The 24,949-nt window shown below is 34.1% G+C and overlaps 1 protein-coding gene across 1 annotated transcript in view; it reads left to right on the top strand.

Moving 5' to 3' along the window:
- LOC129231403 (CD109 antigen-like) overlaps positions 1-24,949 on the top strand; it is a 311,980-nt gene that overhangs the window by 64,488 nt on the left and 222,543 nt on the right. Inside the window, exon 2 of the mRNA XM_054865708.1 lies at positions 13,483-13,766. Within this exon, the coding sequence (XP_054721683.1) occupies positions 13,591-13,766 (176 nt within the window). The 5' untranslated portion in view covers positions 13,483-13,590. The remainder of the gene's footprint in view (positions 1-13,482; positions 13,767-24,949) is intronic.

Genomic DNA, 24,949 nt, shown 5'->3' on the forward strand with positions numbered 1-24,949 from the left:
GTTTGTCTTATACAGTCGAACTTGCTTATAACAAACGCAAAAGAACTGCGATATTTTCTCATTATAACCGAGTTCTCGTAAAAGGCGAGTTCCTGAAAAAATCATAAAAATTCATCATAGATCTTTTTTTCTTTTTAATCACTGTTCAGTGCCAAATAAGTTGGTTACTTTGCTTTATATTGTCTTAATGTCTCTATCCTATGTCATTGTTTTTGAGGAATACATATACACACATATGTATAATTTTAATATGTTAATTTACTGCACAAATTAAAACAAGTTTTGTCATTGCTTGTTTTTAAGATTTATCATTAACATTGGTTGATTCCGGAATTTTAATGAAAATTTTCCAAAAAAGGATAAGCTGAGCTGGGGGGGGGGGGGGAATTCAATAGAAATTTTTCGAATCACAAAAATATTGCTCGCTTTAAGCGGGGTTTGCTCGTTCGCTTATGCTGCCATAGACTTAACATTGTACCTACCAAGTATTTCTGCTTTCCTCTGTGAATCTGAGTTCTCGTTAAATCAGAGCTCGTTGTAAGTGAGTTCGGCTGTATTGTTAATATCAAGTTTGTAATTAAATTATCGGAAACACCAACAGTGGATTCTCTTGGAAAAAATGTTCAAAGAGGGAAAAAAAAAATGCAATTTTCGTTGCGTTTCATTTTCTGAAGGGTTTCTTTCTTAAGGATCTGAGATTGCACTTTCTTATCAGATCTTAGTTTTATTGGTATTTTCTCCTTCCTTAGCCCATTTCTATCATATTGGCCTATTTTCGCCATTATTTAAAATATTTAAGATCCTTTCAGGCTGATGTGCTCATAACTAGTCAAGTAGAACTAAGTATTTCACCTATGGGTATTAGATCATAGTTTATTTTTTGGCCATTCTTACTCAAAATTATTATTTAGAATTGATGATAAAACATGAGCTAAATTTGGCAGACGATGAATAAAAATTGCAGTAAAGAAAATAGAATAAATAAAATGAAATAAAATAAAAGAAACTCTTGAAAACGTCAACCGTTGCTTACGAATCGCACCAAAGATCTCCAGTAAAGAAACTTACATTCACAGATATAATTAGGATTGACAATGAAACAAATGAATTTGTAATATAGCATTTAAATATATTTGTATTTTTGGTTCTTGTATTGATTTTCATGTTCCATTCTTGTAATAATATGCTGCTAAGGAAGAAATATTTTCTTACAGTATAGTTAAAAAATAAATCCAAACATTTTTTATTCATACAATAACATAAAAATAGATTATTAGGGAACAAATTTTTGAATCAACATTTACAAAAGGAAAGTGAAAAAGTTGAAATAATATTTTTAGCGAATAAAAGTAAATAAAAAAAATCTTTTTTAGCAGAATATTATTGCAAGAACTGAACGTGAAAATTCAATACACAATCGAAAATATAAATATTCATTAGTTCTATATTATAAACACAATTTTATTTCCAATCGTAATTACATGAGTGTGAATGTAAGCTTCTTTTTACTGAAGTTCTGCTATGCGATTCGTATACAATGGTTTATGCTTAAGATTTTTTTTTCTTCGATTTTTTTATAAAGTGAACATATTTCCGGATTCGTAGCTCATACAAGTGAAGCTGATGCTCTGGTTTTACATCAATAAATAGGCGAAGAACATTGAAAAATAAAGAAGGAAAAAAAAATTGTTTTCATGACTTTTTAAATATGAGGGGAAGGAGGGGGGAGGAGATTCCCCATGAGTTCCCCCAACTTGCTGCAAATATTCATGCTTTTGAACTTTTCACCTCTCTAGCTCCCCAGAAGCATGTTAACGGTTAATATAATGCTCTCTGCCTCTCCAAATCTAAATAGAGGCAGTAAAATTATTGAAAATTGAAAAAAAAAAAAAAAAAGAGGGGCGGCTCTGTTTCTAAACAATGGTGGGTAATGGGGGGAAAACAGTGTTCATATTTGGATTCAGGATGTCATTTTACATGAGAACCAGCATTAATTGTTTTAGAAGCATTTTTTATTCCTCTCAATGTAATTAATAAGTTCATAAGGAAAATTTTAACTTGAAAGAATCCTTATTTTTGGGTATTATGCGGGAGACCTAAATATTGCATAAGGGCAAATTTTTTTTATTTTACAATAGTGTTTGACTTCATTTCTTACATCAGTCAACATGAAATATATTTTTAAAAGTTTTGTCAATTTTATAAAAATATATAGAAAAAAGAATTACTACTTTCTACAAAAAAAAAAAAAAAAAAAAAAAACTTTAGACCTCGTGCGGCATACTCAAACACTTTTTGATTTGAATAAACATTTTTGCGGTATATATGGATCTGTAAGAGCAACTTTTTATCAACTTGAGATATTGAATTTCTAAAAATTCAATTGTTTATATTATTTTGAAACGGTCGTAACATAATGGACTCTGTGAACTGAAGAAAATGAAGAGAATATTTTTTCCCTTTTACTTCTTACACTTGACGGAAGCTCATTCTGAAACAACTTTTTTTTAAAAAAAAGTTAAAAAAAAAACAAACCTACTTTCGATTTTAATTAAAGTGTAACTTTTTAATTTTATTTACCTAGATGTTTGTTTGTATGAAAAGGTAAACTCATAACTTGATGCCAGTTTGCAGAAAATTTAAAGCATTGTTGTTTTGTTTATTGACTTGTCGAGCATCGACCTCTAAGTCAACCCCTAAAAATCATTTAATAATTTCGAAATTTTTTATAGAAGTAAAGGCATAAGTTCAAGGCATAAACGAAAATGGGAGGGTGCTCATAAACATTCCAAAAGTTCATTTTTAAGGACCGCCCTAATCTCCGCCCACATACACGTGTGCGCTTAGATATTCGACGTACGAGATTTGCATCTTTGTCTCGAAGCAGAACATTTCTTTACATAAGATTCGACAAAATATGCAAACTCCCTCAGTTGTGATTAATAGAACAGAACAAAACCTCCGTTCATTTGATTTTTTTTTTTTGCTGCAATAAATGATCATTTTGCTTTCTTTTTGTAATCACTTCTTTTTTACTTCCTTTTATAAAAAATGAAGTATTGTATTCGCGAAACAAATTTCACACAAATCGGCTTTAATTTCCATTTTGCTCACCCCCCGAATGAATGTTGAGTTTTTTTCTCAACTCGACCACACGTGGATAAGTGCCTAAGAACATATAGACACGCGAAATATCCATTTTGACGATTCCCGAGTTAATTACAACGAGTTTTCTCGTGACGTCTGTATGTGCGTATGTGCTGATGTATGTCGCATAACTCAAGAACGGTATGTCCTAGAAAGTTGTAATTTGGTACGTAGACTCCTATGGGGGTTTAGTTGTGCACCTCTCCTTTTGATTGCATTCGGGTATTTCTAAAGGGGTCTTTTTCCCCTTTTTGGGGGAAATCATTGTTAATTTCGATGTTAACTCAAGTGGTGTTATAATTTGGCGGACACTTGGCGATATATCGCCAGTCTTTTGGTCGCCAAGTTTTGTCGCCAACTTGGGGACAAATTTGGCGATATTTTTCTTTTTTTTAATCTGGTTTCAATTTTGCCACAGTTGGTGATATTTAGAGAGTAAACTATTGAATCACATTAAAATTACCAATAATGGGGAAATGACATTAAATTGGAATAAAAGGAAGTCATGTGATGCACACATCAGTTCGTTTATCAATGTTGTCCTTACTTAAGTAAAATTTCGCTTCATTCTTACTGCTCCTTTTACGGGCATCAATTTTTCTTGTTATGCAGGGTATACGAGGGGGGACCCAAAAGTAACCGGATTTTTGTTCTAAAATATTTACGTATTAGTTTATTCACAAAATTTCTTTTGTCTCTTTGAAAGTGTTCACCCTTAGATGAAATACACTTGTTAATTCTTTTTTTTTCCATTGTTAGAAGCTCCACTGGAACTCTTTAGCTTTGACCATGTTCAGTGCCCGTTGCGAAGTAATTTTTACAGTCTATACATCATCAAAACGCTTCGATTTCAGAGTTTTTTTCATCCTCGGGAACAGAAAAAGATCACAGGGGGCTAGGTCAGCCGAATACGGGGGTCGAGGAACGATTGGCCACCCCGAGAGGTCAAGTAGCGGTTAATAGTGACGGCTAAGTGTACGGGAGTGTTATCATGGTGAAAGAATCATTCTTCTGATCGCCCGCGCGAGCCCCAACTCATTCTTGTTTCTTCCAAAGTTTCGTCAATCGTAAAACGACGACTCTCGTTCATTTTTTGGCTGATTTTTTTCAACGTTTTCATCATTTCGAGACGTTGAAGGGCGCTCAGAACGAGCATGATCTTCAACACTCATGCTACCACGTTTAAAGCGCCCAAACCACTCCAAAAATATCGTACGGCTCACATCATCGTTCTTGAAAGCTTGTTGAAACATTTGGTAAGCTATTCCGTTGCCGACTTTTCAAGAAAGAAGTGAAATTTCAAGTTTACAGTTTGTTCTTTCAAATCTGCCATAACGAGTTCGCATTTGGAAAGCAACAACACCTGAGAAAACCAACACTACGATCAGACATTATCAACTAAACTGACACCACTTGCACAGCTGATTTGCGAAGGTCTCTACTTGAGCCATCTAGCTGGAGAACACTCTACAACATCTATGATTGGCATCGCACCATTAGTCCGGTTTCTTTTGTGTCCCTCCTCGTATTATCTTTTATTATGAACAAGAACGTGACCCTTTCTTTTCAATTTGCCATAAGATACTTAAAAAAAAAAAGTTGTAAGCAGATCACTTTTTAAGAGAAAGTAAAGAAAACGTTAGGTATCTATTTCGTTCTTTTATTTTGAAACTAAAGTGTTTTAGTCACAAGATGCAGTTTTCTTAAAGAGGCCAGTATTATTTAGATTATTATAAAATCCGACAATTAACTAAACATAGGTAAAACATAGGTAATATCATATGTTAAATTGAATTCATACTGGAAAATTCTAACATAATGTCAAATATAATATGTAAATCTTTTGAAGTAAGCTCTTTAAACGTTTTTGTGGTTCCTATAAGTTTTCAGAAAGTGTAGTCGTTCCCTTCTTGCACCGAGGTCTTCAATTCAATTTTCATGCCTTTTCAAGACAGCACTGTGTTTCGATTGATTGATTATTGCGCCTTAAATGAGTGGTGACCTAAATCAAAAGCAAAATATTAATGCTATTTTTTCAGTAATATTTTTTGTGTTTAGATAGTTTTTGAATTCCGAAGTTTTTTTTTTTCTTTTTAAGATAAAAATTATTTTAAATTTTTTTTAAACAATTTAAATAATATTTATAAATTATTTTTAAATTATTGTGTGTGGTTGTGTGTTAAATAAGATTATTACTGCCGTCAAAAATTTTAAAGCTCAAATCTACGGAAAAAATTCAGCTATGAGGATATGAAGGGCTACGGGGAAGAACGATCAAAGTCCATTTTTTTAAAAAAAAACTCTGGTTAACCTATGGGTACACGTAGGTTATTACAGACAGTATTCAAGAGAAATATTATTCAGGCAAGAAACATCATAGTGAGTGAGTTTTAATAGGGAAGAATGAGGCTAACTTGGAAACGATTCGAGATTTCAAGCTCGAAAACGTAATGAGGGACATTTGAGCATGGGTGGATCATGATCATTCTTCCCCGTAGCCCTTCATATAAATATTACCTCATTCGTAAGAATGATAATTTTAAAATTTACATTTGAAAGAAAAATACCATTCAATAATATTATTTGTTTTGGTTTTAATATTTTTCTTGATCCTCCGACACATGAGGCTATGAGAAGCAAAGAGATGTAAGTGGGCTTTATAAAGTTTTCTAAATCAGGCTGTATAGCTGCACCTATCCGGCTACTAGTACTATTTCTTGCCCTAAAACAGAAGAGGGGTTATCCTACTACTTGTAGAGATTATCTCTTTTTTTTTAATTTTGGCACTTACATCCCTTTGCTTCTCACTGCTTCATATGAACTGTACAAAATATATCATTAGATGTTGTATTGATGTGAATTTATCTTTTAAATATGAAAACGAAAAAAGCATAAAGATACCTGTTGAAATATACATTTTCTCGCATAAAAAGTTGATATTTTAAATTTTTACGATGCAACGTATCTCAATTATTAATTAACATAAGTTTGTTTAAAGTTTTTTTTTTAATTTTTAGTTTAAATATTTTGTACAATTAGTTAAGTGTATACGGGGCAAAGCATATGGAGAAAAGTGAAATAGTTCATGTTGGTTCCTTATTCAATCATTTATTCAATTACTTACGTCTTCGTTAATTAATTAATTAATTTACATTCCTTCATTAAATAACGCACGTTTTTATTCACTCGTTGTCTCATTTTCTTATTCATTTGCAAATTTTTCATTTTTTACATTTTTGTCATCTATTGTACGTTAGATTTTCTGTTAAGTTAAGCTTGCTTATTTGGTTTCCGCTGAAAAAAAAAAGCGTCCAATTCCAAATTTTCCCTATTGTTAGTATGGAATACGAAACGCATTTTTTTGAATGTTTCGACAACTCTTTTCTGCAGGTACTGGCCACGGCAGAGAACCGAATTTATTAATATTCCCCCTAAGCAGAAACTTTTGGTCGCTGGTTCAATCCACGATATGGAAAGACTTACACCGCTATCGTTCTCCCCTAAACAGAAGTTCACGATAGTGAAATAGTTCTGTTTTCTTTTAGTAGTTTTGTGTTCTTTTAGTGGTCAAAATGTTTTATTTTATATTTTTGTGCTAGTGGTACATGTAATGGAAAAACTATAGAAAAACCGAAATTCAAATTGTAAATTTTTTTACCTACGCCATTGTCAATCTCCTCTAAACAAAAGTTCTGGTTCGTGGACTAGTTTGTGCTGACGAAGTAGCTCATAGGCGGCTAGTGAACCAAAATAGTGGGGGGGGGTCAAAGGAGGGTCGGGGGAAGGGGTTAGATAGGGGCCTAGAGCTAACTTGAAAAAAAAAAACTGGACAATTGAATTTTAACATCATTATTAGTTGAATGACCTTCTCTACAAAATTCTGAACACAACCGCAAAAATCGAGACGGATGGCCACCAGTCGACTCCCTCCTTCCAATATACAGCTCCAATTTATTACTTCCTTTTACAAAAAAGGAAGTATTGTATTCGCGAAAATATTTTCACTCAAAAATCGACCTTAATTTCCATTTTGCTCACCCCCGAATGTATGTTGAGGTTTTTTTGTTTTTTTTTTGACTCGACTACACGTGGATAAGTGCCTAAGAACGTATAGACACTCGAAATAAACATTTTAACGATTCCCGAGAAAAAAAACTAAGAGTTTTCTCGTGACGTCTGTATGTATGTGCGTATGTATGTCGCATAACTCAAGAACGGAATGTCCTAGAAAGTTGAAATTTAGTACGTAGACTCCTAGTGGAGTCTAGTTGTGCACCTCTTTTTTTGGTTCCGTTAGGATGCTCCAAAGGGGGCCTTTTGCTCCTTTTTGGGGGAAATCATTGTTAATTTCGATGTAAACTGAAGTGGTGTTATTATTTGGCGGACACTTGCCGATATATCACCATTTTGGGAGCCAAATTTTGTTGCCAACTTGGCAACTAATTTGGCGTTTTTTTTTTTTTTTTTTTAATGTGTTTCAATTTGGCCACTGTTGGTGATATTTAGAGAGTAAACTATTGAATCACATTAAAACTGCCAATAATGAGAAAATGACATTTAATTGGAGTAAAAGGAAGTCATGTGATGCACACATTAGCTCGTTTTTTATCAAATAATAGAGCGGGAAAGCATAAATTAAACACTTGTTAAGTCAATCTTGTTTCTTTAAACACATGACTCCATCAACACTTTTTTTTAAATATTAAATGCGCCATCCCTTTGTACATACTTAACATTGTTAAATTCAACAAATTATGGGATGGCGTAGGTGAAAATTTACAGACAACGCACATGGGAAATATTCAATTTTGGTATATACAGAAGAAAATAGTTTTTTTCAATAAGAAAAAAATATATACTTTATCAACACTATCATTTTTCTATCGAATGTTAATTTTGAACTTGGAAAAGTGAAAGGGGGAAAGCCCCTTTCCTTTTAAAAGTGAGGGGGTGATTTCCCCCCGAAGAAGCCGCCCAAGTAATCTCTAATGTATATTATTATATCTTTACGCTACTGGTACACTTAATAGAAAAACTATAGGAAAACTAAAATCCATGCTTCAATCAAATTGAATTTTGTTTGACTTACACCACTTCCTTTCTAACCCGCAGGTATATAAATGACAATCGCTTATTTTCACACACTATTTAAGTGATTTATCTTGAGCTTATGTATCCAAACACTCAAAAATCGATTGTTCATATTTATTTTTGTTGAGAAAGTTCCGTTTTCTTAACTCCAATTAATCTCACATTCAAAACTTCCCGAGCACGGATTCAATAAAATGTTTCGAACCGCGGAAATGTGTCGTTAAAATGTGGAATCTTTGTCTGAGAGGAGAATTGACGTTCTCTACAAAAGATTTTGTTCCACAGATTTGCATGAGTATTGTTTTCGCTGCTTAGATATTAATTCTAGGCACCGTTAGCTTTCCATTGTTTTCGTGGATGTAGTTTTGGAATTTTTGTGCTTTTCGACACAAATTTATTCAGGAAGGCTGCGATTTCTCGAGTGAAGGAAACGGCCCTCGTGTTAGATTCGGAGGAAGGAGCACTCGCATAAATCTCCCTGTGCCCGATTCTATTTTACTTTCCTTTTCGCAATCCTTCCCCCATTTCTTAATTGCTGTAGCCTAGCCCTATGTCAGTACTGCCCCTTCACCTAGAAGCTTTTTCTTGTAAAAATAAGTTTAAATTTCTTCTTATTTGAGATTCAAATTTCAATTCACATAACATTGTAAAGTAAGAAGTCTTCTGTTGCTTTTTGTTCGTGTTACTCCCTCATCCAATTGATTTTACATTGATTTTTGTTTCTCGAGTGAAGGAAACGGCCCTCGTGTTAGATTCGTAGGAAGGTGCACTCGCATAAATCTCCCTGTGCCCGATTCTATTTCACTTTCCTTTTCGCAATCCTTCTCCCGTTTCTTAATTGCTGTAGCCTAGCCCTATGTCAGTACTGCCCCTTCACCTAGAAGCTTTTTCTTGTAAAAATAAGTTTAAATTTCTTCTTATTTGAGATTCAAATTTCAATTCACATAGCATTGTAAAGTAAGAAGTCTTCTGTTGCTTTTTGTTCGTGTTACTCAATCATCCAATTCATTTTACATTGATCTTTATTTCTTGAGTGAAGAAAACGGCCCTCGTGTTAGATTCGAAGGAGGGAGGAATACAGTCATAAATCTCCCTCTATCCGATTCTATTTCACATTTTCTTTTCTCAATCCCTCCCCCCGTTTTTTAATTGCTGTAACCTAGCCCTATGTCAGTACTACCCCTTCACCTAGAAGCTTTTTCTTGTAAAAAAAATAATAAAATTTCTTCTTTACTTTGAGATTCAAATTGCAATTTACGTATCATTGTAAGGTAAGAAGCATTCTGTTCCTTTTTATTCGTGTTACTCACTCATCCTATTGATTTTACATTGATCTTTATTTCTTGAGTGAAGGAAACGGCCCTCGTGTTAGATTCGAAGGTGGGAGGAATACAGTCATAAATGTCCCTCTATCCCATTCTATTTCGCATTTTCTTTTCTCAATCCTTCTCCCGTTTTTTTAATTGCTGTAACCCAGTTCTATTTCAGTGCTGCTTTTTGTCTAGAAACTTTTGATTAAAAGCATCAGGGGTGCCTACCCCCTTAAGAGCATGGGTGCACCCGCCAATACCACGAAGACCCCCCAAATCGAGACCCGCAAAAGAGAGGAAAATATCCCTTGAAACAATCCCCCTAAAAATTTCAATGGCGCAGTCTGCGCCATCACCCTCTCCCCCTAGGTGGGCACCCCTAGTAAGCATTAATTTAAGATAAAACCACCAGTAGTTGATACTTATAAAAACAAATTAACCAGAGAAATAATAAAATTGCCCCAAAATACAAAATAAGCAAACGGTGTTTAAATTTGCAATGCTTACCTTTCAGCTTATCCGTAAGCGTTTTTTTTAGCACCTGTGTCTCTTGTTTAAGAGTTAAAAATTATTACTGCAGGTGACAACTTTTGGTGGTTTTACATTAAATGTTTTTCAAATTTAAGAGATTTAAATGCCATTTTACATAATATTTTAAGCTAAGAACTGTTCTCTTGCTTTTTGTTCTTATTATTCACTCATCCAACTGATTTTCCATTAATCTTTCACGGACGGAACCCTTAAACGCAAATGTCTGCTCCGACTATTGTTGCGCACTCTGACATGCGAATTGTCCGTTAGACTATTGTTGCACAATCTGATATCATTTCGACTATTGTTGCCTTTGAAGGATTCGGTCACCAATAGCAAGCAGTAGTGCAGAATATGAAACATAGAGGAATCGAGAGCTGGAATGTAAACTTCTTGGTTATATTATTGAATAACTTTTTAAATTAATTTTTCCAAAAAAAAAAAAAGATTTTTACGAATCTGTATTTTTTGTTTTGAACCATAGGGGAAGAGTAGGTGCAGTGAGACACAAAAATTCAATAACGTTTTTATTATTTCGTATTTATATTGTTCAATCAATTTCTTTTGAATGGTAAAATGTTCGTCAATTTAACAGGTGTTACAAAAGTTGATCTACAAAAATCTACGAATTCACACAAACGAAAAAAAACAAATGAATAAAAACGAAATGCAATTTTGTCTCACTGTTCCCCAAATATGTAAAAACAGTGAGACACATATTTTTTTTGAATTAGTAAACTTTGAAAGAATCTAATTTTCCTAGAAAAATATTAATAATTGTTGTCATTTGGTTTTGGTATGAGCTATTGCATTAGCACGGCAGATTTCATGTCGTCTTGATCTTGACACACATTTGTGATCCCTACCACTGTTTGGGATTGAGATGGAATGATTTATATGATTCCGGATTAGTAAATTGGCTTAAAGTGTCATCTTGTGATGTAGCCTTTTTGACACGGAGGAAATGCTTTCACTGTAGCCTTTACCCATCACTAGTACAACAGCTTCTTTCCTGTCTGTTGCAAAGCTTCTCCAAAATAACTTATCTGCATTAATTTTTTCTATGCATGTTCACATTTTAATATGTGGATAAATGTTATTACATTTAGCATATTGTAATGAAACAAAATAAATAAATAAATAAATAGAATAAGTACGAAATGGAAAGATTTATGTGATGTTATATAGCTACAGTTCCATTCAAGCATCCTTATTTTGTTGGTGCAGGGCTTTCAAACTTATTTTATTGTTATTTGCATCAACAGGCTAGGTGTAATTAAATTTTATTCAATGTATAATTTTTCCACTTTTAATATGAAAGTGCCATGGGAGCAGTAAGCAACGAATAAATGGTGTCTCTATGTTCCCTCATTGCAAAATACATGAACTCAATAGCTGGCATTCTCAGACAAAGAAAATTAATATCGTTCTAATGCTAAAATGAACTTTAGTTATTAGGTTAATGCAAGAATAATAACACCAGTCTGGAAAATTTAACTAACAGTTTAGAAACAGTGCAGCAAAAAATGGAAATATTTTTTTTCGATGGGTTCAAACAATGATGGCATAGTTATTTTTCTTACATGATACTTGAAAGCAACCTTTTTTCTATAATATTGCTCACAGTATGTTTACTTTACTTTTCAAAAGCTTTACCAGGCTTTAAATATTCAAATAGAAAATAATTTGCTGTTGATTTACTGCTCTTTCCTCACCGTACGCACTCCTTCCCTATATACATACCCAAAGTCACCCAAAATGACGGTACCTCCTGATACGACCCTATTTTGAGAATTCGGGTCAGGTAGAACCCCTCTTTTTAGAAAACAAAATTATCTATGCTAAGCATCATTAAACAATTAGGTGGTTTTAGGTAATACCAACAAAGTTCACAACATTTCACGAAATGTTAGATCAACGTTTTGAAATAGACGAAAGAATATATAAAAAGATAAATGTTACCAAAATTATGCTGAAATATCACCCTAATAATCAATTGTGATTACGACTGAAACTATTATTATTTTATCTCTAAGAAACTTTTAATTGGACTAATAGTATAGGGTGTAGTGCTTGATACACTGTAAAACGTGTAAGGTTATCGTTGAAGTTAGAAATAACAACGTAAGAAAGCACAAATTGCAGATTACTGCAGACGCGTGTTTCAACGCTACAAGGAACGCCTTTTTCAATGCAAAAAATGAGCATATGAATGAAAAGTCATCCGACAAAAGGCGTTCCTTGTAACGTCGAAACACGTGTCTGCAGTAATCTGCAATTTGTGCTTTCTGTCATTGTTATTTCTTACTTTACTTTTCAGCACAAAGGTGTTTATCTTAAGGTTATGGGTGTAACGCTACGCAACTTCTGGAGTCGTGCTGATTTTAAGAAAACTAACTGTTGGATGAAACTTTCACGACGGCTTGTGTAAAGTCCCACCGAGAATCAAAATTACTGTAGAATTCAAAGCACACCCGTAAAGATTAGCATCGACGCATAGCTGATAAACTCTTAAAAAGCAAATCAACATTGGCCTCCGTGGCCGAGCGGTTAGAACCGCTTGCTTTCAGAGCTGTCTATGAACTGTAAAACTGAAGTTGTGGGTTCGAATCCATCCGGAAGTTATTTTCTCTCTTTGTGGGATAAAAATGTCTCGTCTGTAATTGATATAAATTTCGAATTGTTGTAAAGTTGATTGGTGTACATTGATTGTATGAAAGCATGAACCTAAAAATATTGAAGAAACGAACAAGAAAAAACAAATACGGAAGGCAAAAGCTGTAAAAAAGACAACAGAAGTTCTCACCCTGTGGAATTGTGCTATTTTTTTTATCTGTTATAGCAAAATTTCAAGTATTGTAACGTACTAAATTATTTTTTTGCTTTCAATTTAAAACTTATAGAAGGACATTATTACCTAATCATTTATAATATTTGGATTATTTAAATCATCGAACAGTTAACATGAAATGTAAGTCAATTTACATTTAAAAGGGAGTAACAGTCTAAGAAAGTCTGATGAAAGAATGATATTTCCTAATGTGTGTTAAACAATTCCTCATTTAGCTTACAGAAAATTGTGGTGTAAACTTATGGTGTAACCTTCCAAAACCAATGAGTTACTTTACACCAGCTATATCAGTTTAATTACTCCAGAACTTTGGAGGCAGCATTGCTGCCTGCAATTTTACAGAGGAAGGTCACACCAAATTGTTTACAGTGTATTCATTACTTTATCTGAGGGAATATTAAGTCGATTTTTGGAAGGGTTGAATGTAGCCAACGATGTAAGAAAATATAAAAGTGCTTAAACGAGTATTATTGGTCAGACAGAATTTAAATTTCAATATGCTGCCCTTCAGTATGACAACAATAGTGATATTTTTATTGTTTTGGTTTTCAGTTGTATGGAAATGTGAAACCTTCCGACAGCAGATGTCCAGACAATGACTTGTTAACGAGCGAAGCCTTTAATATAGATCAAACGCAAAATTTCGGAGAAAGTCGGAGAATGGGGAGTTGGAGAAAGAAATACTGCCATCTTTTCGTCGGAGCGAGTTTGCTTTTGTGTTTGGGTATCCAGTTGTCGACGGCAGACACGAGGATATTTACTGCCGACGCTTGGGAGGGCACGGTGGAGGAGAATCTCTATTTACATGCCGATGCCCGGAACGTACACGATGACCCGTAAGTCTTTTTCATTTCCTTACTTACTTTTAGATGCGAAAAACAAATCATTCAGAAAAGGATACTAGAGCAGTGGTCTAATACTCGTGTTCCTCATAGTCTATGGAATCCTCCAGAACCGAGTATCAACAGGTAAAAAATGAATGTTTGCTTGGTGATGCTCGGAAAATACACGATAACCAGTAAGTCGTTTTCCCATCCTTACCTACTTTTTGATGCGATAACCACAATCGGGGGGAAAAAACACTGGAAGAGTGACCTTCGATTTATGTTTCGCGTAGTCTTAGAAACCGAGTATCAATGGATAAAAAGAGAATCTTTATTTGCTTGCTCATGCTTGGAAAGGACACGATTATCCGTAAGTAGTATTCCCATCCTTTTTTTTTTTTTTTTTTGCTTTGAGCGCGATACACAAATCATTTGAAAGAAAGACACTAGAGCAGTGGTCTTTGGGATTCCTCGGAATCGGTAAGATATCATCTCTTTTGCTTGCTGAAAGTATACGATAACTTAAGTCTTTTTTCCTTCCTCGCTTACTTGGATTGCAATAAACAAATCATCCGAAAAAAGGCACTAAAATAATGGTCTACTTCCAGTATTCTGCAGAGCTTTGATGTTTCGCGAAGCGAACATTTGGATATTTGCATGCACACTTAGAATTTGTTTGCCGATGTTCGGAAAGTACACGACAACCCTAAAGTCATCATTACTTTTATCCCTCTTCTATACTTACTTTTAAATGCAGTGAACGAATCATTCAGTAAAAAAGGACTAGAGCTGAGGTCTTACTGATACCTCTATTCCGCAGAGCCTTTATAACTTCGCGAAACCGAGTATCGATAAGGAAGTAGAGAATCTTTAATTGCTTGACGATGCTAGGAAAGTACAAGATGACTCGTAAGTCGTTTATCTTTTCTTACTTGCCTTTAGATTGCTAAGCAAAACATTTGTAAGAAAGACACTTGAGCAGTGCTCTTCAATCTGTGTTTTGTAGAGCCTTTGGAATTCAGAGAAACAGAGTATCGGTTGAAAGATAGATATGTGGAATCTCCATTTGCTTGTCGAAGCTCGAAAAATACATGGTGACTTATAAATCTAAGGTTCTAAAGCAGTGGTATTCTGTCAATCTGATCCGAAGACCCTTCGGGGTTCCGCGGAATTGAGTAAGCAAATGGAGAATCGCACGCCAATGCCCGAAAAGTACACGATGACTTTATAAGTCGTTCTCCATCCCTTCCTTACTAAGCAAGTTATCCGAAAGAGGAGGAACAGATGTGGTTCCGTGGAGCCGGGTATCGGCGAACACAAACTGAGAATCTCTATATTTCCTGCCAATACCCGAGAATACATAAAGCCCCGAAAGTCTTTATCCCTATCTAGATCGCTATGAAAGAATTAGTTTGTGGAAGAAAAAGTGCTGTAAAGTACTGATCTTTAATCTGTGCTCCACAGAACCAGAACTTTTGAGATTCCGCAGAACCAGGTATAAGACTAAATAGAAAATGTTAATATTCTTGCCAAAAAAATCCACGGAAAATACATGAGTTTCAAGTTATTTTACCTTCCTGACTTTAGACCTCGATGAGCAAATCGTCCGGAACAAGACACTGGAGCCTTCAAATCTATTACTTTTCATGCTTCTTCAAGGTCGATAAGTCTGGATGTTAATCCCTCAAGCACGTGTTGTATAAAATAACCATTTCATAAACAATGCGTTTATTTGTTCAATGTAAACGAAGAATCTTTAGTAACGGGTAGTTACTGGCTTCAAAAATCACTGAATAGTCACTTATCATTGCCATTATCGTAATAAAAGTTTTAATATATCAATTTTGGAGGTATTTTATGATTCCTTTAAAAAATAACTCGCATTTTGTCTATTGCTCGTCCGTGAACACATGGACTGCATGGCGAATAAAGTAATCACAATTTAGTTCTCTTTTTTTTTTTGCTGAAGTCAAAAATATAAATGAATCAAGTTAAATTATTTTAATAGAGTGATAGAGAAGTTGAATAATATAATTGTTTTACATATACATGTCACTCAATTGAGAAAGTTGTTACTGTTATTCACAAAAGTATGTGTTATTTGTGAGCAACTTTGTTATCGAAAGGAAAATCCCTGCAACAAGACAAAATGTTATTTCAGGAATTTATTTACCTCGAGTTTCGGATTAAAATATCACCACGAAATTGGGAGTTTCTAACATTCAATCGATGGATAACCTAACCTAAGAGTAATTCGCTGTTCTGATTATGATTTCAGTGTAAATAAATAAAACTGAAAGAGAAAATAATGAAGCACTGAAAGAGACGTAAGAAAGTAATGAAGGAGTTCATTTGTTAGTCGTATTAAGTAGAAGATAGACGTTTGTAACAATTAATTCATATCTTTCGGAGATTTCATTTCAATTTTGATTCACTTTTCTTGTTGCCTTTTAGTACTCATGGTGAAAATTATAAGCAATTTGGAAAAAATATAATCTTAGATTTAATAGTGGTTCTTTAATTTTCGTCACTTGACCCCTTAGAAATACAGTAATTTTTTCTAGTAACCTCATGTTACCCTTAAAACAACAAGTTTATTTATTTATTTACTTATTTATTTTTTACGCTATCTTACCTTACCCTACCCTAAGAAATATTACTTAAAATAATATGTATGCAGTACGTTAATATGGTAACTGATTTTTCATGTAATGACATTGAACGGAATGTATTGTTTTTTTTCCAGACATTTGTTAAACTTAAAATAAAAGTAACTTTAAGTAGTGATCCAGGTCCCTTCCCATTATATTTGGGGACTGCTTGCGTTTTTTACACAAATACAGAAGAACTGAAGTTAATGTTTGGAAGCTATTTTTGAACTCTGATTCGAAGGTACCGAAATCTCCTGTCCTACATTGTAATATTTTATGCTATATAAAAAATTACAGAATTATTTTGATGCAAGGAAACAAAAATGGGGTGTTTCAAATATTTCAAAATTTAGTTTTCAGTTCAAAGTAGCTCTACATTAAATGAAATCATTTATTTTCCCAACATCTTTCAAAGTGATCCTAGGATAACTTTGCAGAAGATTAATGATTCGTTTTAAATGGTTTATATAATTATGATTTCTTATTTGGATACCCATCTAATCCTTTAAGAGTTTTTCTTCAGTTTTATGAAAATAGGGTCAACACTATCAAAAAATGAGTGGGACAGTTAAAAGTAGAGGAATGTCAGTTAAAGTTAACCTGAATACATTTAAAGTTTGCACAGAATTACTTTAAGGTGTGATGTCAGACGTTGTGGAAAGAACAAGCTCTGAAGAAAAAATGAGAGTCTACCATTACCATAAGTAAGATCCGTCTAGAAGCCGAAGATAAAAACATTGTGCAAGTGTTCTTTGAGACATGTGCACTATTTTGAAGGTAATTTCAAAAGGATGGTGTCAAAGTAGAGGGTATTAAGTTTTATAACTTTACGGTGAAAGAGTTTTTAATGGAAGGATCCTAAACAATTAACAAAAGAACATCATCTTACCTTTAAAAACAATATTCTTAAGTGTATTATCACCTTAAGAAAGATCATTTAATCTAATGAGATTATTCTAAACGCAGAAGATATGTGTGTGTGCTTTGATGTTTATTGTACTATTTTGGAGGTACTTATAATAAGGATGGTGTCGAAATGGAGGGTAATAAGTTCCATAACCTTTTTGGTGAAAGAGTTTTTGATGGAAGGATCCTAAACGAGTTTCAAAGGAATGAAGGTCTACCTCGCCTTACAAAAGATCATTCTAAAGACCGATGATAGAAACATTGTGCTAGTGTGCTTTTATGCATGTGCACTATTTTGAAGGTATTTTTAATAATGATGGTATCGAAATGGAGAATATTAAGTTTCAAAACTTTCTGATGAAGGAGTTCTTGATCGAAGGATCCTAAACGAATAATTACAAAAAGATAAGGGTCTATGATCACCTTAAGAGCGATCCTTTTAGCTCATAGGATCATTCTAAATGCAGAAGATATACATGTGTGCTTTGATGCATGTGTACTATTCTGAAGGGGATTTTAATAAGGATGCCGTCGAAGTGGAGGGTATTAAGTTCTATATCTTTAACTTTCCAGTGAAAGATTGCTCGCTAGAAGGAACCTAAACGAGTTATAAAAGAATAAAGGTCTACCGTCACCTTACGATCATTCTAAAGTTGAAGATAAAAAAACATTGCGCGAGAGTGCTTTGATGCATGTGTACTATTTTGAAGGTAATTTTAATAAGGATGATGTCGAAGTGGAGGGTATTAAGTTCCATATCTTTAGTTTTCCAGTGAAAGATTGCTCGCTAGAAGGAACCTAAACGAGTTATAAAAGAATAAAGGTCTACCGTCACCTTACGATCATTCTAAAGTTGAAGATAAAAAAACATTGCGCGAGAGTGCTTTGATGCATGTGTACTATTTTGAAGGTAATTTTAATAAGGATGACGTCGAAGTGGAGGGTATTAAGTTCCATATCTTTAGTTTTCCAGTGAAAGATTGCTCGCTAGAAGGAACCTAAACGAGTTATAAAAGAATAAAGGTCTACCGTCACCTTACGATCATTCTAAAGTTGAAGATAAAAAAACATTGCGCGAGAGTGCTTTGATGCATGTGTACTATTTTGAAGGTAATTTTAATAAGGATGACGTCGAAGTGGAGGGTATTAAGTTCTATATCTTTAGTTTTCCAGTGAAAGATTGCTCGCTAGAAGGAACCTAAACGAGTTATAAAAGAATAAAGGTCTACAGTCACCTTACGATCATTCTAAGACAGAAGATCATTCTAAAGCTGAAGATAAAAAAACATTGCTCGAGAGTGCTTTGATGCATGTGTACTATTTTGAAGGTAATTTTAATAAGGATGGTATCGAAGTGGAGGGTATTAAGTTCCATATCTTTAATTTTCCAGTGAAAGATTGCTCGCTAGAAGGAACCTAAACGAGTTATAAAGGAATAAAGGTCTACAGTCACCTTACGATCATTCTAAGACAGAAGATCATTCTAAAGCTGAAGATAAAAAAAAACATTGCGCGAGAGTGCTTTGATGCATGTGTACTATTTTGAAGTTAATTTTAATAAGGATGGTGTCGAAGTGGAGGGTATTAAGTTCCATAACTTTCCGGTGAAAGAGTGCCTGTGGAGAAGTACGACTTTGGAATAGAACAAAGCTGAAAGCAAGGTCGAATTATTAAGCATGCAGAATATTTGTGATATGAAGGATGGGTTTTGCGTACGCTGTCATAACTCTGGGTTGATGTTTTTACGATGCAGACTGAAGTGTGTTCGTGGACTTTCCCTTCCGTCTAGTGTTTTGTTTTTAAATCTCCTCATTAATTCCGAGTCTATAAAACTCCAAAGACAGCAATTTGCTCAGGGAAGCGATTTGTGGCAAACTTTTTTTACTGCCTATAGAATCATAATTTTGCAATGAGTTTCACCTCGGTGCCTTTGTTTATACTTTTCGGATGCTGGCTCCCTCGTAAAATTACCTAAGGAGGATAGTCATGCAAAAAGCAATGTCTTTACGCTAGTTAAGGAATGCACTTAGGTAGTTAAAATATTTTATCTTGCGAAAATTCGTCGTAAGGAATAGTTTTTCGACAATTTTTCTCGCTTAAAACACTTAGCTGAATAACGCATAAAATTTAAATGAAACAAGAATTCCATTCTTCTAAATATTGCGAAAATATCTTTATGATGTGAATTAACATATGGCATTAATTCAGTTGCACTACTGCATGTCCTAATTTTACTATGCCATAGTTACGCATTAATACCTCTTAGGGAATCAATATGCCATAGTTGCTTGCTCAATTACACATTACCACTAAACGAATTGATGTGCCATAGTTAATTTCTTAATTTTTTCATAATCTGTGCAATATTTTCCCATAGCGAATTCTTGTACCACGCTCATTTGCGTAATTCACTGTAAAAATTTCCGAAACGTTACTGATTATTTCCGTGGAACGTTGCAAGATTTCACGAGTTTTCACCTATTTCCCCTTAAAACAGAATATCTTTCAAAAAAAAAAGGTTTTCAGAATTGCTTCAAGTTGCACAAAAGCAGACTCTTCACTGGTGTGAAAAATATTTAAAGCTACCAGTTTAAAGAATAACTGAGTGTATTTATTAAGTGTATGTTCAATTACGGCTCGACCAGGTTGACTAAGCTCCCAATGAGAGCGAATAAGTCTCTGGATAGCAGCAGCTTTGCAAATCAAGAATTACAGGAAAGGAAGATGCTTGGTTCTTACTTGCAATTCAACCTTAGAGCTATGGCCATAGTTGCATTGCTGCTTCTGGAGCTTGTTTAGTAGCTCTGGTAGGCTCTAATCAATTGTATTAAATCTACCGAATTTCCTTTGAAGGCTCTAGACTGGCTTTTACCGGTGAGATCTCCATATTCTTCAGAAAAATTCAAGACTAATTTCAGGAAGGTTACTGTTTTTTTGCGGAGAACATTGCTGTTTTTTTTTTCCTTCAAGATTTGTTATTGGCAGAAATTTGGCACATCAGCTGCCGATTAATTTCCAGGAACATTCCTGAATCGTTTTTACAGTGTACATATCATTCCTCTTAACGAATTCATAAGCCATTGTTGTTTTCTTAAATTACGCATTATTTCCTCTTCGCGAATTAATGTGCCAAACTTATTTACTCTCTCAGTGAATTCATATGCCATAATATTTCTTAAATTACGCGTTATTTCCTCTTATTGAATTCATATGCTATACTTAACTTCATTCCGCATCATTTACTCTTAGCGAATTCATGTGCTGTATTTGTCGGCTCAAATGCGCATTACTTTCTCGTAACTATTTCATATGTTTCTTAGTAAAGCGTTCACGACTAAAATATTAATTATGCATAATTTGTCCGAGGAAGAGTCCTTTTAAAATGAAACTACGCATTCAATTTCGTAATTATCAATTAGTTCGAATGATAACTTTTAAAAGTTTTCTTGCACATGTGGCTTCCAATTGAAAGAGTATTGCAGAGATTATCGAAAGAAAATACTTCTCCAAAGCAAAAATGTATGTTTGTTGTTGTATTTATATGAAAAAGTTCCAAAACTTTATTAGTTTTGTTTGTGCCATAAGTTGCATGCATTTAACATTTATGATGCTCCAAACATTGACACAGTATTTATAATACATACACGACGAAATAATTAAAATCAAATAACTCACTAGGAATAATTTTGAAACGGAAATGCAAATATTTGCATTAAATTGTAAAAATTTTGCATTAAATCAGGGAATATTTAACCCGAATTTCTATAAAGCTCGACAGTGATTATTAAGTTTGTTAAACTCAGGAAATCGTTAAAGCGAGTTTCTCCAGAGTGAAATAATACTGTAACAGTTTTCTTTTAAAGAAAGGTATCGACCTCAACTTAATAATATTGGCTGCGCCTTTTTTTAGTACGCAACGCAGAAATGGGTTGTCAGGATGAAATCAGATTGTGGTCAAGATATGAGGGGCTCCGTGTTTGGTCCCGATCACCATAACGGTGAAGTTAATTTACTTTTGCTTGCTAGGATCATCACTACTGAGAAACTACTTGGCTGAAAGGGAGACTGTGGTAGACCAAATGGTCACTTGATGATCTTCAAAACGCTTTCAAAATAACGCTTAAAAGTAAACTTAATGCTCAATGTATAGCACTAGCGCAGCCAGAAATACATTCTGGATATGGTTTTTTGATCAAAAATTCCTTCCGAAAGGGTTCTTTTGATCAAAACCGCCCTTTCAAATGCATAAACTACTGTATTAGAAATTGCATTTATGTTAAAACCAATTCCTCGGGGGGGGGGGTTACCCCCAAAATCCCCCCTTCGCTGCGGCACTGCTGCATAGTCTATCTTTAGTGGAATCATTATCGATCACTTGGCTGAAAGGGAAAGTGTGGAAACTGTGGAAGATCAAATGGTCACTTGATTGTCTTCGAAACGCTTTCTTGATGACAGACTAAAAGTATATATATATATATAATATTTGAACAAGAAGGAACGTAAAATTGAATTAAACTGGGGCCTCATCATGGGGTTACCCCTCAAGGGTAGGGAAAAAAAACCTTGAAATGTTTCGTGAGTGCTGCAGGCGAAATTGCCTAAAAAGCAGCACTAGTACCCCGACATCCACAAATCAAGCAATGGGGATACCGGAAGTCAAAAATATAAGCATGACAGAAATTAATTAGAAAATTTTCAAACGAAAAATACAAGCATCACAGATATTAAATCGAACACCTTCAGAACAAATTCAAACTACAAGAGAAAACACAAATGAACTCAATTGCAAGAGAGAAAACATGGAACAAATAAAAAGACCTCCCAACTACTCTTTCATTAACTTGTAAATCAGATTTTCGTTGAGATGCACTGGATATCGGTTCTCAGTTAAGTTTACAGTTAAATTTTGAATTGCTGTCTTCAGATTTGTTTTATTGTTGACGACCTTTTTATATATAGTAATTTGCGAGATAATTATATTTTTGAACACTTTTTTACTAGTACAGCTGTGAAAATGAATTAATAAATAAACTTTAAAATCAAAATCAGAACGTTTATCATCAGAGCCGGCTTTAAGCCGATTAGAGCAAAAAAGCCCCGCGCCAGCAGGGCTCCCGCTTAAAAAAAATATTTTTTTCCTCACAAAAATAAATAAGAAAATAAAGGAAATAAAAAGTTCAATATGCTTAACTGATATTTAATCTGGGAGTATGGAGCTACTTTCAGTGCGATTAAGGGAGTACACTGTTATAACCAGAGGTTCCAGACGAGTGAATATATTCCCCCTAAGGTGAAAGCATGGTGACCAAGGGTGCCATACTGGCCAGGAAGTAAAGCAGAGGTACGAAAGTAGCAGACAGTCGTAGACAGGGGTGCCAAAACAGCGAGCAATCGCTAAATGACTTGCTGGCGCATGCGCTTCCGGCATACATTCACCATTCAACCACTTCAATATGGCGGACGAATGATAGATTGCTCTACGCGTGGCTTCTACGTCTTTCACATTGAATGAAGTACACTATTGGATTAAATCTCAACTTTTGTAGGATAATTCTTTAAAATAACAAGTAAGTACAGCTTTTGATCACTTTGTAGCTTTTAGGGCTTTCAAACATAGTTAAAAGTACGTTTAATGCTTTTCAGTTACCGTTAGTCCGTTACGATACCGTAGTACCGTTAGTTGTTTATTTTCAGGTTACCGTTACTATCGTGAAAATTCCATCATTCACACCAAACGCTACTAAATGTATCTATCATTATTTTCTTGAGTACTCGATAAGCAACATTTAATCACCGAAATAGTAACCGCAATGATATTTTCAGTAACCAACAAGTGAGAACCGAAATAAAAATGATTCTTGTGCTTCCTCTAGCGAGCGCAAAAAATAAAAAAGAAATCTCTCTCCGTCTATCTTTTTCTTTTGCCTTTTCGTTCAAGTGTTTGAATCATTTCCTGTTAGCGGTTATTCGATAGTGTTAGGAGTTTCTTTAAATTTTTAACTGTCGAAAAATTTTATGCGCATTTTATTTTATTGTTATTTTGATTGAAATGTTGAACGTTTGAGAAACGATTTTGTTTTATCGTAACTTTAATATCCCAGAATATTTTTGGCTGTTCATGTAAATAATTCATAAGTACATTTACACTTTACTTTCGGTGCGGATATTTCTCACAAATGATCATTAACTTAACTATGATTATTCAAATGATTACTCGTCTTTAACTTTAAATATATTTGTGACAACTCGTTGATATCAAATAAAGTCTGTAGATATTTATTGTTTTATTCATCTTTAATATTACTTTGTAAAACAAAAAAAAAAAAAAACTCTTCAGTACGCAGAATTTTTTCACAAGTTTTTTACCGCCCCGAGAGTTATTATAATTATTATTATTTATTTTATTTATTTTTAAGAAAAGGATAAAAATTTCACAGGTTCGCAATGTTTTTCATTTGTTTTTACCGACCCGTGGGTCAAAAGAGGTTGAGAAACACTCATGTAGAGAACAATCAGATGAATTAAAGCAATGAGCACTTCTTAACTATGTTGAAAACTCTGAAATATGGTCAAATGCTGTAATTACAAGTTTTAATCATTTCCAGTACTGAATTCATGCAATGTGAAAAGTGTGCAAAACGTAGACTATCATGAATCAAAACAAAACTATTAAAAAAAGAAAAATACACAACTGTATTCAAAAACGCACACAATACGGGGGAGGGGGGAGGATCTACAGTAAGGGTGCCATTTCTCTCTCCGAAGGTTCATTCTTTTCACCCCGGCTGCCTACTTTTTGAAAGGTGCATGTTTTTCACCCTAGTTAGAGGTGAAATTTCGGCTCCGTATTGGGTGCCGCTGGTGAACAAGCGTTTCACCCCTGAAAGGTGCCGAATGCAACCTGTAGTTTTAACAGTGTAGGGAAGTTTCCTGAAGCAGGCTTCCTGTTAGCAATATATGTCGAAAACTACTAGTTTCAAATAAATTTCCAGAAGAAAAAATAAAACATACAGCCAGTTGAATATTTTTAAATCCATATCTAAGGCCGTACCCGGCGCTGTACCCTGTAAATTCCGGTCAAGAGAAAGGAACTAGGTAGTGGGGAACCAAAGTACAAATTTTTAATGATTATCAGCAATTAATACGGTCCGCAATGACGTAAGGATCAAAGGCCCCTTTTCCAGAATCTTACTTATTATCCAGAATCTACAAAGGAAATGCGGGAATTTAGCCGAGACTCCAAGATTTCAGGAATTTCCAAAGCTGTCTTTTAATTTATTTTACTTATATATTTATTTTTATTATTTTTTTACTCTCTTCATTTGTGTTGATAAATAAATCTTAAAACTCAGCAGCAATGACAATTTCTTTAATACACAATTAACACTAACGTAGGTACAATTTTGTAAAATAAATAAATAAATGAGAAAATTCTAATACTGCGTGCTTAATACGTGTAAAACATCTCCATAACAATTTTGAAGAAAGCAAATTGCCATTCATCTTCTAACGTTTATACATATAGCCTGGAATTTGGTTTTTATATCTTCAAGGCCCAAAAATTTCTTGGTGCAGCCACCAAACCCTGACATATCTCCTAACGTGACTGAAGATGCGTTTTTAAGACTTCAATTTCAA

This window comes from Uloborus diversus, chromosome 10 (assembly GCF_026930045.1).
Source record: "Uloborus diversus isolate 005 chromosome 10, Udiv.v.3.1, whole genome shotgun sequence".
NCBI classification, from domain to species: Eukaryota; Metazoa; Arthropoda; class Arachnida; order Araneae; family Uloboridae; genus Uloborus; species Uloborus diversus.